General features: G+C 37.6%; 1 protein-coding gene across 1 annotated transcript; it reads right to left on the bottom strand.

Annotated features, from left to right (window-relative positions):
* Positions 1 to 4,091: 4,091 nt before the first annotated feature.
* tbccd1 (TBCC domain containing 1) lies at positions 4,092 to 14,963 on the bottom strand. The gene is made up of 7 exons (XM_081369367.1): positions 14,544 to 14,963; positions 13,086 to 13,417; positions 12,846 to 13,007; positions 9,439 to 9,805; positions 7,322 to 7,508; positions 6,047 to 6,550; positions 4,092 to 5,277 (listed from the first exon to the last, which is right to left on the bottom strand). The coding sequence occupies exons 2-7, from the start codon at positions 13,413 to 13,415 to the stop codon at positions 5,049 to 5,051; spliced, it is 1,779 nt and encodes a 592-aa protein (XP_081225493.1). The 5' UTR covers positions 13,416 to 13,417; positions 14,544 to 14,963; the 3' UTR covers positions 4,092 to 5,048.
* Positions 14,964 to 15,439: the final 476 nt, after the last annotated feature.

Here is a 15,439-nt window from a genome sequence, read left to right as displayed (position 1 = left end):
CTTGAATATTGTATTAAAGCTTGTCTGGAGAAGTTGTCTGAAGTCCAGAGTAAATGTTTATGGGGCTGTTTAAATATGCAGCTCCCAAAGTCAAAATGAGGTGGAGGGGAGGGCCAGATATTCACTTTGTCATGAAAATGAGATCCAAAAATCGAGTCAGTGATTCTAGCACTATTCAGCTTTTTTCCAGAAAAGCAAATGGGGATTAAAGGATAATGACTAGCCTGGCACGGGCATTCATTCACCCTGGAACACCACTGCATCCCACAACTGGACCAACCTGAACCACAACAAACGCAGCACACTGGCCAGAACCTGATGCCAAGAGCAGTGCCAAATAAAGAGCCCAGACTCATTGAATTGTCATGCATGCCATGCTGAATGGCACCCATTACCCTGGCTCAGCTCTTTTCAACAGCACAGCCACTGGCAAATAAACCAACTAACTAAACTAAATCTGGAGAAAATGTGAGTGGTTTGCATAGACTCATGAACAGGCAGTGATCATTTAGGTTTTAAATGACAAATCTACAGTGAAATATTGTATTTAATAAAGTAACCTGGTAAACATACCCTGAGTCAGAATATGCACGCTTCCCTGCAACAAAATACGCAAAAAGCATGTGTCAGATCATGTATAAATGCTCAGTATTCACGATACAGTCGGTGAACAAAACCAATTTGTAGGGATGCACCGATACCACTTTTTCCAGAACGAGTCCAATAGCGATATTTTTGGTACTTGCGATACAGACTAACGATACCTGTATTTTCACTGCATTTGTCACTTTTTAATTATTTGGGTAGAGTAACCAAAGGAATATGAATCATAGCCTATTAGTTGGCTTAATTTGTTCAGCAAATATGTTTCCTTCACTTATTTTCATGCTTAATTAAGCCTGCTAAAATGTAGGCTATTGTATATGAGCTTCTGTTACTTTCATTGTTAATTATATTGCATGATTTATCTTTCATTTAATAGCACAGCACATTTTAATCAGTGCTGAGGATTGGGTCAGTGGTTCAAATGTTTAGATTTCTTTAATACACTATTCTCTGTAATTCTCTATTACAATTTTGATACACAGCAAAAACTACTAGCCTAATGTAAATTTAAAACATTATCAAAGACAAGTAAGCAGTCAGTAATAAAATAAGAACAAATAATCAGATTACAAATAAATACAACAGAACAAAGAAAGGCTACATAAGAAATAAACAGTGTTTTTAGAGTTTTTCAGGAAGGTCTAACAGTAATTTTCAGGTAGCCTACATAATTTGAATAAAGTAATTAAATGTGAAATAACACTGAATATTCATTACTGTACAAATTAAATATATATGGATCTTTATAAAGTTCTAAGGTATTAGTCAAGAGCAGTGAGTGATTTCTTTGTCCTTTGTTTTATTAACAAAATAAAATATTGCTCTCTCTCTCTCTTGTCAGTTAACGCTAATAATAAGCTACATGCCTCTGTTTTACTTTTCTTGCATATTTTATCTTTGAACTGAACTGCAAACTTTCCACTTATGTCTGTGATAAAGGGATGTGCTCGACAAGCTGGCGTGTCACTACAGCTATATATAGGCGTTACTATATTTCGTTGAATATTCCACTAATTAGATAGCCTACATTTACTTCATAGACAGCCTTTTCTATCCCCATTATACTCTCTGTTTTCAGTGTTTCTTTGTCTGGACACAAATACTGTACACACGCTGCATGGTATTGGTTGTTGGAAAATTTTTTGAGTATGAGTACACAAGCGCAGGATCGGGCTGATACCGATATGGGATCAGTGTATCCCTTCCCTACCCATTTGTATTTGGTAATATTCTGAAGTCTGCAGCCATCTATAATGTAACGCAGAGAGAAATAAGGACTCATCAAATTCAAAACGTTTTGAACATTGTGATCAGTTCTGTTGAAGTGCCATGTCAGCCAATCCGCCTAGTATCTGTTGCGACTTAATAGGCCGCTAGTTGACAGTGCGCTGTCCAGAGGCGGGGCATATCTTGTGGACATGGCCCATGGCATGGCCGAATTGAGTCTGGCAGTATGCTGCCGACTTGAGGCCGGATCCGCCCCTGAGTCTGTTGCTATCAGGGGGGTTACGCAGGTAACTCGAGACGATCTCTTTCATAGGTTCACTCATCGCTGCGTAGCGATGACACAATGGGTACAATTAGTATGCTGAGAGGACCAATCTGCCACCACATAAATATCTTCCAAAGGAACTTTTGTGACACAGGGAAGGGACAGGGAAGATGTGACACTCCCAGTAGAGTGAGCTCCGGTCAGTAGCTGACTCCAATTGTTCAAAAGAAGGTTCCAATAACCCCTCCAAAACAACCGACTAATCTCAGGAGGGGACACTAACAGGACGCACAGACCTAAAGCATCTAACTCCATGCATAATGACGAGACCAGACTGTGTCTACTTACGGGGACCTCGTCTGATTCGCGACGGGTGGCGATAGCCGCGACGTAAACCCTCAAAGTAGCCACAGCCGCTCCGACCGCAAACTTATTCTACAGGAATTTCAGCTCTGAACCTACAGCTGACTGGATCCACTGCACGAGCCATACACCAAGACTCAAAGTACTTCCACTTAGAAAAATACAGCCATCTAACTAGAAGGCATACAAGTGTTATCAGTGGTCTCCCGAACATTAGAGGGAAGACCAGAAGCCATTAGCGATCGCCCCTGATCGGCCACACCCATGGCTTCCATATCTCGGGATGAGGATGCCAAATCCTGCCCTGGAGCTGAGACAACATATCTCTCCTGATTGGAATTTCCCACGGGGACCCTTCTATCAAGGAGCTCAGCTCCGAAAACCACGTCTGGGATGGCCAGAACGGGGCTACGAACAGGAGGTGAATTCCGCACTTCCTCACTTTGCAAAGGACTGCAGGAATTAACTTGACTGAAGGGAATGCATATAGCTTCAAAGCCAGCCATGGATGAGCAAAGGCATCTATACCCAGAGGTGCCGGATGAGACAGAGACAGAAGATTAAGTGCATTTGCTAAGGAAGAGAGAATGGGAACAAGAAAAAGATCAACAAGGGGGACTTGAACTCGGGTCACCTAAAATCAGTCGGTGCCGAATATCAGTGCACTGTCCACTTAACTATCTGGGCCATTAATCAGCATCAGTTTGATAAATATTAGAACCTCACTGTCTAAGAAACATGGGGGGAACAGAATCAGACGGCAAACAAACCAGCTGTCGAAATTCATTCCCCCACTTCCATTATGAGAGGTGTTGATGTAGTGGCTTAATGGATGTTTATTCTGTTCTGTGTGTGGATGGAACCAGCATCAGTTTAAGACATATTGGAACCTATTTGTGTAAGAAACATAGGTGGAAATGAAACCTACGGCAAACAATACAGCTGTCGAATAAGTTTTTGGAGTTTATCCCTTTATTATGATATGACAGTATGGGAACAAGAAAAAAATCATCAAGGGTGGACTTGAACACGGGTCGCCTTGAACTCGGGTCACCTAAAGCCCATCAGTACCAAATATTAGTGCACTGACCACTTGGCTATCGGGGCCAATTAATCAATATCAGTTTGATAAATATTAGAACCTCACTGTCTAAGAAACATGGGGGGAACAGAATCAGACGGCAAACAAACCAGCTGTTGAAATCCGTTCCCCCACTTCCATTAAGAGAGGTTTTGATTTAGTGGCTTAATGGATGTTTATTCTGTTCTGTGTGTGGATGGAGCTTAACAAGCATCAGTTTGACACATATTGGAACCTAGTTGTGTAAGAAACATGGGTGGAAATGAAATCTATGGCAAACAATCCAGCTGTTGAAATCCGTTCCCCCATCAGATTATGAGAGGTGTTGATGTGCCCATTAGTACCAAATATCAGTGCACTGACCATTTGGCTAACGGGGTTAATTAATCAATATCAGTTTGATAAATATTAGGACTTCTATGCATACATATTTTTAAATATACTAAATTTAAAATATATAAGTTCTTTCAAAATATTAATAAATACTACAATAGTTGAAGTTAGTCAAATCCAGCACATACTATTAAAGTACTAGACAGCACACACTACCATAATTAGGGGAAATATACAAAAATGTTTTTTTTTAAATGGCAACAAATTTCACACATATTCCATTCAGAAAGCCAAAGCCAATCGCTATTGATTCAATATGGCCATAAAAGCTCAAAAGAAAGAAAGGCGGCTGTTGCTATGGTCACATTGTTCAGTTTTCATGGAGTCTAAAGTCCAAAAAGCATTTCTTTACTTGTTCACCTGAAACTGAATATTAAAATAGGGCATGTTTATTAAACACCCAAACAATATTACCTTTAATAAACTGTAGCCTATTGTTAGTAAAAATACAATGCTCGTTCAAACATATTTCAAATGTTCACTTAAGACATGAATACATCCAAGAGACATTTTAAGTGACAGCATTGAAATCTGTATTGTGAAGATACAGTAATAGTGCAATTACAGTATAAGGCATTGTGAACGAACGTAAAAAAAAAAAAAAAAAAAAGAGAAATGTACACATTCATACTGGCCGTGAGATTTCAGGAGACAATAGCTGCAAACTCTTTGTTACACCACGTACCAGTTGAGCATATGACATATTTGTCTATTACTACAGTACATGACTACACACATCTCATTCCCTGTTCTCTCTAAATTCATATGAGGGCAGTAATCATTCCCTTTTTCGATTTAATTAAATAACGACTCTCTTCTGGTGATATTTTATACATATCAAGCTCTGGAATGACTGATGTCTTATAACAATAAGTAACATTATGCTTAAACTATCAGACACCTGCAGCAATAATACACACTACAGCAACTCTACAAACTAATCCAGCATAGATTTCTCTAGACGTCAACAGTGTAAAAGGACACAATGTCCTTGTCTAAATACAGCATTGTTTATATACATGGATTGTTTTTGACCGCCTTTGTACCGGAAGAGCACTAATGTTTGATAATCAGTTTTTGGAAAGTGAGGGTTTCGATTGTTTAGCTGCTCTTTTAGCAAACTGTTGGCACCCGTCCCATTGCTTGTTCAGGTGGTTGATCTTTCAGCACATTTAGTCCAGAGTTGGAAGTGTGGCTTGAAGGCCAGTGGTCCAAAGAGGTGGAGGTGGAGGGGTTGAGGGCAGAAGGGAGAAGACTGTCTAGCTCTTGTCTTTTTCCTGTCTCGAGCAGCCACTCATGAAACTTCTGCTCCACTAAGGCCTGAAACTGCCGCCTCTGAACCCTTTACGACAGAAAAGACACAATGCATCACTACTGAATGTCACAAAAGAACAAACTTATTGCCCAGGTTATTATGGAGTTACATTAAAATTTCATGTCTGATTTAATAATGCTAATAATGCTAGGACTTACGATCTTGAATTACAATTAATATTTGTAAAATATAAAACATCCACTTTAACATTAATAACTTTTATATATGCCTATTAGAAATACCAATTTAAGCCTATTATATAGAAAATCTGTGTTTAGTATAACCCCAAATAGCATGCATCTGTCTGTCGATCTAAGAGAAAATGATTAGAAAAAATTTCCCCCCTAAAATTATAATAAATATTAATATAATAAAAATAAAAACAAATACTTTATTACAATATATAAGATGGATGATAAATAGACGCCACAATGTGACAGATCTAGAATGCATTAAAATCAACAAAGCTGTAAAAAGAAAAATTAAATGATTATTTTAATCTAAAAATAATAATAATAATAATAGTACTGTATATTATTATAATAATAAAAATAAAATACATAAACACAATGTAATATATTTTGTTGTAATAAACCAAAATAATCTTTTGTCATGAAACACACACACACACACACACACACACACACACACACACACACACACACACACACACACACACACACACACACACACACACACAAAAAAACCCAATCGACAATAACAGCGACTAGCGTGATGCCACAGATCTAGGATGCATTAAAATGCAGCCTTAAAAGGAACAGAAAAGTGGACTCACTTGTTCAAGTGTGCTTCCTTCACGGTCTTCTGCCAGTCCTCTATCGCCTTCTCTCGGCCCTCCACAGCCTTCTGGTAGTCTGCCGGCAGGTCCCAAGGGAACTCACAGTTATCCCCCTCCATTTGGAAGGGTATCACCAGCGGATAAAACTCAGAGGGGGGCTGGATGTGGTAGCAGCCTGCGTCTGAAGTGGAACCCTCAGCTCCGAACACCAGTGGCTGGTCCCATAAATTGGGAACCACAGCTAGGCCTACACTAGCCATGTGGTCCTCTAAAGTAGGGTAATGTGTATGGAAGGGGCCTAGAGTGAGAGACACATTTCCAGGAAGGAGAAGGGGTCGAGTGGGGGTTTGGGCATGGATTGTGCAGTGAAAGGAGCCGCCTACAGTCAGATGGCCAGCCACACACACCACACGAACGTTCTCACAGCTCTGAATGTGGACGCTGGTCCCCACCGGGCCGAGGACCACTGTACAGTTCCTGCACTTATCCAAGGTCACAGACCTGTAAGATAAAGACTTGGTTTTGCATGGATGTTGACAGTAATAAACAAACACAGCAAAAATGACTAATTGACAGCAGACTATTGATCAGCATTTATTTTGACTGTAAGTCTAGGTAAGGAAATGATATATCTATTGCTGCTATTATTAGAAATATGACAGGATGGTTCGACTAGAACAACTGATTTCTTTCATTAGTGTGGTGCACATTGACTAGTGCACATTTATTTTACTTTTTTTTATTAGGATGTTTTATTCCATGTCAGCATCTAAGGCCTGATATTTTTGTGAAAAGAACAGGGTTAAAACGGTGAATAACCAACAAATGAATAACCATATCTAAAAGGAGTTATAAGACACTGCAAATGGTCTTAAAATTACAATAATGACAAACGTATTGCCCAGGTACTTATTTAAGAACTTACATTAAAATGTCACATCCAAATTAATAATGCAAGACTTGAACTAGGGTTAATTTTTGTAAAAAACAAAAACAAATACATAATAAATACAATAAATATATTGGAGCAAATCTGTGCTGAAAGGTAAAGCAGTTTGTTTTAGTTCAAAAATAACAATACATACACAAATGTTAACAGTATAGACAGTGAAATTATTATAAAATATATAATTATATAAATGTATAATATTATGATATAATATAATAGACTGACAGAGAGAATCTATCATGGAACGTACAAAAAAAAGGGCTTTTGATACCCAATTGACAAAAATAACGCATTTATTTTATTCTAGTAAAGTGATTCCTCACCGCAGAGGAGAGAGAAGGTAGATGAAAGCCTCACTGCAGCGGTGGAGTTTGATGTTGGCATCATTCAGCTTTTCAGAGTCTTTGGCCAGTGTCTGTTTACAAACGTGCGACATGAGCACCAGTCGACTTCCTGGAGGAGCCAAGTGGGTGTTTCTGAATATTTTGGCTTTCTTCAAGGTGCCCTCAACTACAAAATAAAATATGAAGAGTTAATGATGCTACTAATCAGGTAAACCATCCATCAACTCAAGCTAAAGTCATAATATAAATTTCCTTAATTTCTCCCCTTGAGGTTCACTTAGAGATGCACCAATTGCAGTTTTCTAAGTTTTCTTTTGTAAGAGTGACCTGCCGATATCGATTTTTGCCGATTCTGATTTTCTTTCAAAGTACTATAATTGACAGCATATATAAACAAAAATCTACTTTTCTTAAAGGATTAATTTCTTTTCATTAAAAAAAAAAAAAAACAGTAAAAATACAGTAATAAAACAAGAACAAAAACAAAATTCAAAGTAAGAATATTAACCAGTAAGAAGTTCGTTCATCTTCAGAACACAAATGAAGATATTTTTGATGAAATCCAAGAGCTTTCTGACCCCTCCATAGACAGCAATGCAAAAACCACTTTGAAGGCCCAGAAAGTATTCTACTCGCTTTATAACATTAAGTTGAACTACCGTAGTCACATGGACTATTTTAACAATGTCTTTACTTCCTTTCTGGGCCTTGAAAGTGGTTGTTGCATTGCTGTCTATGGAGGGGTCAGAAAGCTCTTGGATTACATTAAAAAATACCTTCATTTGTGTTCTGAAGATGAATGGAGGTAGACTGGGTAACCCAAGCCTGAGCTGCAGGGCGAAATCAAATCGCCGGCAGATCAGGCTGGGTTTACCCAGTCTACCTCCATTCATCTTCAGAACACAAATGAAGGTATTTTTTGATGTACATTTATCTCTGCTGCTTCCTTTACAAATTTGCGGGAACCAATCACAAACTGGCTTATCCACCTGGCGCACTATTGGCGGGTTTAATCCAATCCAATTCCAGAGCTGTTACGGCTTTGTCCAATTCTTTTTAACCTCTCGACGATGCTTAACAACTTCTTTTTAGCAAACAAATCACTCGAGTGGGTGTAAAAAAAATTTTTACGTAAGAGTTTTTGCGTTGCTCTGCAAAGTACGCCACCCGGATTGTTGGTCTGATTGGTTGAAGGACTATCTAATTGCGTACAGAGTCATTTGAACTATGCCCGTTGATCACGCCTCTTGTGCAGTAAAAAATACATAGCAGACTCCCCAGACCAATGTTCAATCTTAAAAGACTGAGCTTGGTCTGGTGATAGCCAGACTAGAAAGAAAGTCTTATGGGTTTGGAACGACATGAGGGTGAGTAATTAATGACAGAATTTTCATTTTTGGGTGAACTAATAACCCTTCAAGTTTTTCAGGTGGGTATACAATATATTCAGGTAAGATATACTACAGAAATTAAAACTAATCAAATGTATAAAAAAAATTAAAATTAAATACAGATCAATGTTTACAATTAGTTGCAAAAGCTATTCAATCAAGAGCAGAGAGTGATTTTCTTTGTCTTTTGTTCTTTTACTAACTTGTTTTATTGACAACAGCAGGAATATTAGACTGCTGTCACTTTAAGAGCGAACCAATATACTGTTACACAACTTGCGTTATCTATCTCAACTTCCCAAAGGTTCCAAAACTGACTGTGTTTAACTGAATACATAATTATGTATGCATTTGACTGTTTAAGCGCTAGTAAGCCACTCATTTTGGAACTCATTTTGGTGCGATTCCGGTCCCTGGCCAGTCGATCGGTGCATCTCTAATATTAGTCAAGGTTTTTGCAGTTTTGGAATTTACCATTTTTCACTCTCCCTCAAGTCATTTTATTAAACAGGCTGTTTTTGTTTTGTTACTGTACCTTTAGCATTTCTGTGTAAACAATTTTGCAGTTGAAAAATTTGTGTTTCCGTTCATATACAATTTAAATGAAACTATTCCACAAACATTCCCAAAGAACGTTTGATTTGGAAACTTTAAGATAGAATAACACCTACAACTTTATTTCCTTGATGAGAACTTCAAGTTTACCTTGCATGGACCATGCCAGTTTCTTGCCTGACTGTGAGAAGGTGGAGATACCGAAGGGGTTGAGGCAGAGAGCCTGATGCAGAAACCCCTGGAACTGCTGCAGAGAGTAAGTGCGGCTGATTTTGGAGAACCCTGCCTGAGACTGCAGTGCTGAGCGGCTAAGGAGCTTGTGGATTGGGTGCACAGTATGGCTGTGGCTCACAGAACCTTCCAGCAGCAGACTGAGGCTCTCTATGGCCTCTGAAGTGAGCTGGCTGTCACGCAGAACCTGTCCTGAACTGCTCAGCTGGCCTGGCTCAACTAGCAACTCCAAGAGCTCAGCTAAGTGTGTCTGGATGAAAGTAAGATGAGCCTGGTCGTCCCAGTTCTGGTAAAACAGAATGAATAAATAAACTATTATGCAAAAAATAAAAAATAAATTATGCAGGTGGAATTCTCTCTATACACAAGCCTTACACCAAAAAAAAGTAAACATTTTTCAATAAAAAAAAAAAATATTTTTTTTATATTCAAATTATTTAATATTATTTTCATGACAATTAAGCACATCCTCCAAATTCAAATTTTATTGATAAAATAAAAAAATATATTTTATACTACAGGGCTGTTGAAAGCTTGAATCTGATTAGTTTAAGTTATGCAATTATTTTCAGGGAAACGCACGGCTTAAAGGTGCAATGTGTAATATTTCTGAGGATCTATTGACAGAAATGCAATATAAGATCCATAACTATGTTTTCAGTGGTGTATAAAGACCTTACTTAATGAACCATTATGTTTTTATTACCTCAGAATGAGTCATTTATATCTACATAACCACGGGCACCCCCTTCTATGAAGGTCGACATATTGTGACGTCATGTTTCTACCGTAGCCGGCAGCGAACAAACAGCGCTACAGAGCGCGTTTTGTCACTAACTTGAATGAGAAGCAGCACCAGAAAAAGACGCAGCAGAATTTCTGGAAAATGAATGACCACAGTTATTGTTTAGGACAAGAGCCGACGGAGGGTAAATCTGCTTCAAAGAAGAGAAAGCATGATGAAGCCAGAAAACTAAGGGAGAAACGTAGGCAAAAATAACGGGTCAACATCGGTGTGGCTTTTCACCGATGGAAGGGTCTTATGAGGGAAAAAGGCTTTCAAAGCGACGCCGAAGTTGCCTGTTTTCTGCTGGACAGGTAAGGTATTCCAACTTTAACAATGCAAATGAAAACTGTTGTTTCATAATGTTAGCATTACCTAGAAGCTAGCCATAGACACCGTGAGAAGTGACTTTTCCCTTGTCAGTGGTGTAAAATATGTAGTTAGATTGTTTCATGTAACTTAGTTCTCCCTCGCTGTGTTATGGCTTTGCTATGTGAGGATAAATGTGCTGGTTACGTTCGTGAGACAATCAGCTGATTAGTACTATTGACCGTAAAACACTAACGTTAGCCTACCCTACAGCATAACAGCTCATATTAGCCAGCTAAACTTTTACTACCCTGTTTCATGTGGTTCTTCGTCCTCTATTGAGCCATCACTCCGGGTAGGTCCTCTGCCTCTCCTTTCCCTGACTGCACCTCCAACACCTCTGCCTCTCCACCCTCTTCCTCTCCCTTTCCCTCTCCCTCTCTCAGTTACCTCCGGTACATACTCAGGTTGTCCCTGACACTGCAAACGCGGAGAAAAACATGCTGTCTGAACGACGCCTCGGACATCGTAACGTTAGCTATTTCCCCTTACCTAGCTGCTTTGATGCTCTTATCCATAGCTCTTATCTAATACTAACTAGCATGGAAACAAGCTATGGTAAAGTCAGTGAATAAGAGACTAACACAATGATGGACAAGTAAAAATAACAATCGCAATAACATGTGGTTTTACTGAATAATTAAGTAAATATAAAATATAATATAAAGAAACCTCATTGCTTGACTTGCTACTCTCTGCTGACTCAGACTCAGACGACGACATCTTTTATCCTACGTCGGCCACCGTAGCTTCTCCTTCGAGTTTGCAAAGGGAGGGATAGGCCGTGAGTGACTGGCTGTTTGCAATTCGCAAACCTCACCACTAGATGCCGCTAAAAATTACACACTGCACCTTTAAGTAGTTCCAGGCAGGTCTTTACCGCATTACAGTTCCATATCATATCGCCAAATTATTTCAGTTATTTGAAAGGTCCTTACAGATTACTACAGCAAAAGAACCCAAATCCACAATGACACTGGCCAAGCAAATACATATAGTAAATACGATAAAAACGACAAATTATTTCCATGTTTTTTTGCCATTAAATTATTTTTTATTATATACGAAAAGCACATACTCTCTTTCTCCCGCTCTCTCTCTCACTCAAACGCGCATACACATACTGTAGCCACACTCTGCGCTGCTTTTTTGACATTTCTCACAAGTGAGGTAATAACAGCTCTGTTCTTGGAGCAGATAAACTTACAGTTAAGATGCTGCTGCCGAACACAGACTCAGAAAATTGACACGCTTAATCTCTCTCTCTCTCTCTCTCTCTCTCTCTAATAACTGCATTAATAACTGCAACAGTCCACCATCAGTGGGTGAAACCTTCGTTACTAACGCTAAAATTACGTTTTGGAATTAGCAACGGAGGCTTGGATTAGATGCTTAAGAAATTAGTCCCACACACAAGAGCATTTTAAGGACGAAAACCTGACAAATATCTTGAAATACATCATCTGAACAATGTTTTGAGGTGTGGTAACCGTAGCAGAATAATTGACTAATAATTGAGAAATAATGTACACCCGCATTATCACCTCGTGTGTGCATTATTTTTCGAATAATTCAACGTCCCGGAGTCAATTATTCCTTACATATACATTTGTTAACTGTTTGTACATACACATACACTATTCAGAGGCTTAAGGTCGGTAAAAAAATGTATGTTTCTGAAAATAAGTTATTTTTAAATAACTCTTTTCTATTTTAATACGTTAAAATATTACTTTATGTAACTTTATGTAGTAATTTATGATGGCAAAGCTGAATTTTCAGCATCATTATTCCAGTCTTCAGTGTCTCATGATCCTTCAGAAATCATTCTAATATGCTGATTTGGTGCTCAAAAAACCTTTCTTACCATCAACTGTGCTAGTTTTTTCCGTATTTTTTGATAAATAGAAAGGTTAGCATTTATAATTTTTTAAGAACATAAAAGTCTTTCTTCACTGTCACTTTTGATTTATTTAATGCACCCTTGCTGAATAAAAGTATTCATTTAAAAAACAAATACTGAAACCAAACTTTTAAATGGTAGTGAACACAGTACACACAAACAAAAATAAAATAAGTTAAAATAAAATAATATTTAAAATAAGATTTTCCTATTTTTTCCTTTTGATTTATGGTGAAATATGACTCACGTTTTCATAAGATTCACACACACCTTATTTTGGGAGCTGATTTTGGTCTCTCTTTCAGATGAGGAAGAGGGAGATCGTGATCTCGGACTTGGCCACTCTTCCCCGATCAGTGATGTGCGGAGAGAGATTCGGTTCAGCTGCTGTAGATACAGGAAGAGTAGAAACTGCAGTGTGTTTACTGACAGCTAGGAAGACAAAGAGAAAATCATTAGTACAGCAGATCTGCAATTCTGTCTAACAGCACTACGACATTTTGTTATTACCTGACAACGCTGTCTGTCAAGTTCCTTAGGATTGTGGCTTTGAGATAGAGCTTCTGCCCACTCTAATCTCTGCTCTGCAGAACGAGGCATTAACAGATCAAAGGTTTCAAAATACAGCCAGGCAAGCTCCTCTGCCAGCTGCAGTTTGCCACAAGCGATGTGTCGCCACATGTGCCAGCCGAGCCTGGGGAAACAGCCATCCCGTGTCCGGACGTAACTGGCCATCTTGCGCAGATAATGCATGCTGAATTTGCTTGGAGGTGTGGCGGGAAGCACCCCGATCATGAAGGGCTCCAGACGTGGCCATACACATGCTGTGTATTTGTCCATTTCTATAGAAGAAAACAGATTTGTTGAAATGAATGAGCTGGGTCAGGAGAAATCACCATTAAAGTGGCAGTGATAATGTACTTGCATGAGTGATAATGATGTACTGGCAAATTGCATAATATGTTGAAAGCAATAATAATCTGAATGTTAAGAGATGGTCAGGGAAGGTTAGAGAGAATAACAATACAAATCGAAAAAAGTCAAGGTAGGAATGTAACCATTTATTTAACCACTCTGAGACAGATCTTCAGATCTCTGTCGCCTTTGTTGCCACTGGCTTTTGGCTTGCTTAGTTGGGGACATTAAATTTAACATTTAACTTAATATTCAACAATAATATTGATCTGCCTGCATTGACACATAATATGAGAACTGAACAAAGCTGGACGATGACATCACGGTTTTCTCCAGAATGGCTATATATATATATATATATATATATATATATATATATATATATATATATATATATATATATATATATATATATAAATTAACTAATTTCATAACTTTTTTACAACAAAAAATGAAACATCACTGAACTTACTTAAGCTGGACTGTGACGCTATTTTCTTCTGGAAACAAACTTTGTTGCATTATTTTCCTGTTATCTCTGTAAAGCTGCTTTGAAACAATCTGTATTGTAAAAAGCGCTATATAAATAAATGTGACTTGACTATAGACGGTATGTTGTTTGCTTACAATGTTGTAGGTTCTAATCACCTTAAAATTAGTTTAGACTTGTGTAGCCTAAACCATTACAATATAGCCTAAAATAATGTAAAGTGTGAAATATTTGGTTTTGAGTAATATCCTTTCATTTTATGAATGGGAAACTTTCCCATTAACATTTACAATTGTATAACGTTATCATAGGCTATGCCTTCTCTTTTATCAATTCCATTGTGATTTAAATGTAAGTTATTATTATGTCAAATGCACTCAGCTGTAAAGCAAAATTAAATTATAATTTTCAATAATCATTGATCATCAATCAACATTTAGTTAAAACGTTCAAGCACATGTACCAATATTAATAAAAGCAACAACTTTATGACGAGTTTAACCACATCTTTTTCAAAACTACACCAACACAGTGATAATGGACTTAGCTTTCACTCTCCTTACCTGACCATTGAACGTTTTACGTCTTCAAACGGTGGTCCTCTTTGTTTCATGGGTTAAAACATACATAAACATAAATATCTAAATCTATATTTAAACTGAAACGCTTTCAAATTCTATCCACGCTGACACACATACGCGCGCGCGACCCGATAGCAAACGGAGGAGCCTCGCGAACGCGCGCTGCTGTGCCGCTCAAAACTTCATTGTTTTCTTCTTTTTATTCACTCCACCATTGTTAGCTGTCCAGACAATCACCAAACCATCATTTTAGAATAATAAAGTACTTCAAGCCTAATGAACATGTAATGTCTCAACAGCAATATTATCTCTAAGAAAACAAACAACGATAAAACGATAAAACAACTGCTCCTGAGCGGTTGCCATGTCTGCGTCACAACGTGACGTAACACAAATTGTTATATTTGGAGCCCGGCTTCATTTCAATATAAAAGTCATATGATGTACAATATTCATACAAACATTTTACTTTTTTATTAATATTCATACTTTTTTCCTAGCAACGCGTAAGGATTTTAAAATACAATTACTTGGTATTATTGGTCATGGTGATCAAATAATATTGGGTGTTATTTAATAATCTTGAATTATTTGTTGATAGCATGAAATACTGAACAGATTCCTTCTCCAGATTTCAAAATAAAAGTTATTCAATTTAGTTTAATTTAAGAGACAATAAACTATTTATCTTATTTGTCTTTTATTTCATGTGACCTTATTCATTTTTATTTTTCATAATATTTTAATTTTCTTTCAAAATAAACTGTAAAGGCCTATATAAGAACTATATAAGGTAATGGTGTATGGAATTTTATACAGTTTTACATCAAGTTTAGTCACTGCAAACGAGAACAAGATTAACCTTATATTAAGACTGC

This window comes from Scardinius erythrophthalmus, assembly GCF_964197995.2.
Source record: "Scardinius erythrophthalmus genome assembly, chromosome: 6".
Taxonomy (NCBI): domain Eukaryota; kingdom Metazoa; phylum Chordata; class Actinopteri; order Cypriniformes; family Leuciscidae; genus Scardinius; species Scardinius erythrophthalmus.
Note: the sequence above shows the minus strand (reverse complement) of the source record. Positions and strands in the feature narration are given on the sequence as shown.

What these genes read in the sequence shown, in the direction of transcription:
- tbccd1 (XM_081369367.1), bottom strand. Translation starts at nt 13,415, where the DNA reads ATGGACAAATACACAGCATGTGTATGGCCACGTCTGGAGCCCTTCATG. An exon ending in TACCTTCTCTCTCCTCTGCG is followed by an intron (nt 6,551 to 7,321) that starts GTGAGGAATCAC and finishes TTTATCTTACAG; the next exon opens with GTCTGTGACCTTGGATAAGT. An exon ending in AAGGAAGCACACTTGAACAA is followed by an intron (nt 5,278 to 6,046) that starts GTGAGTCCACTT and finishes TCTGTCGTAAAG; the next exon opens with GGTTCAGAGGCGGCAGTTTC.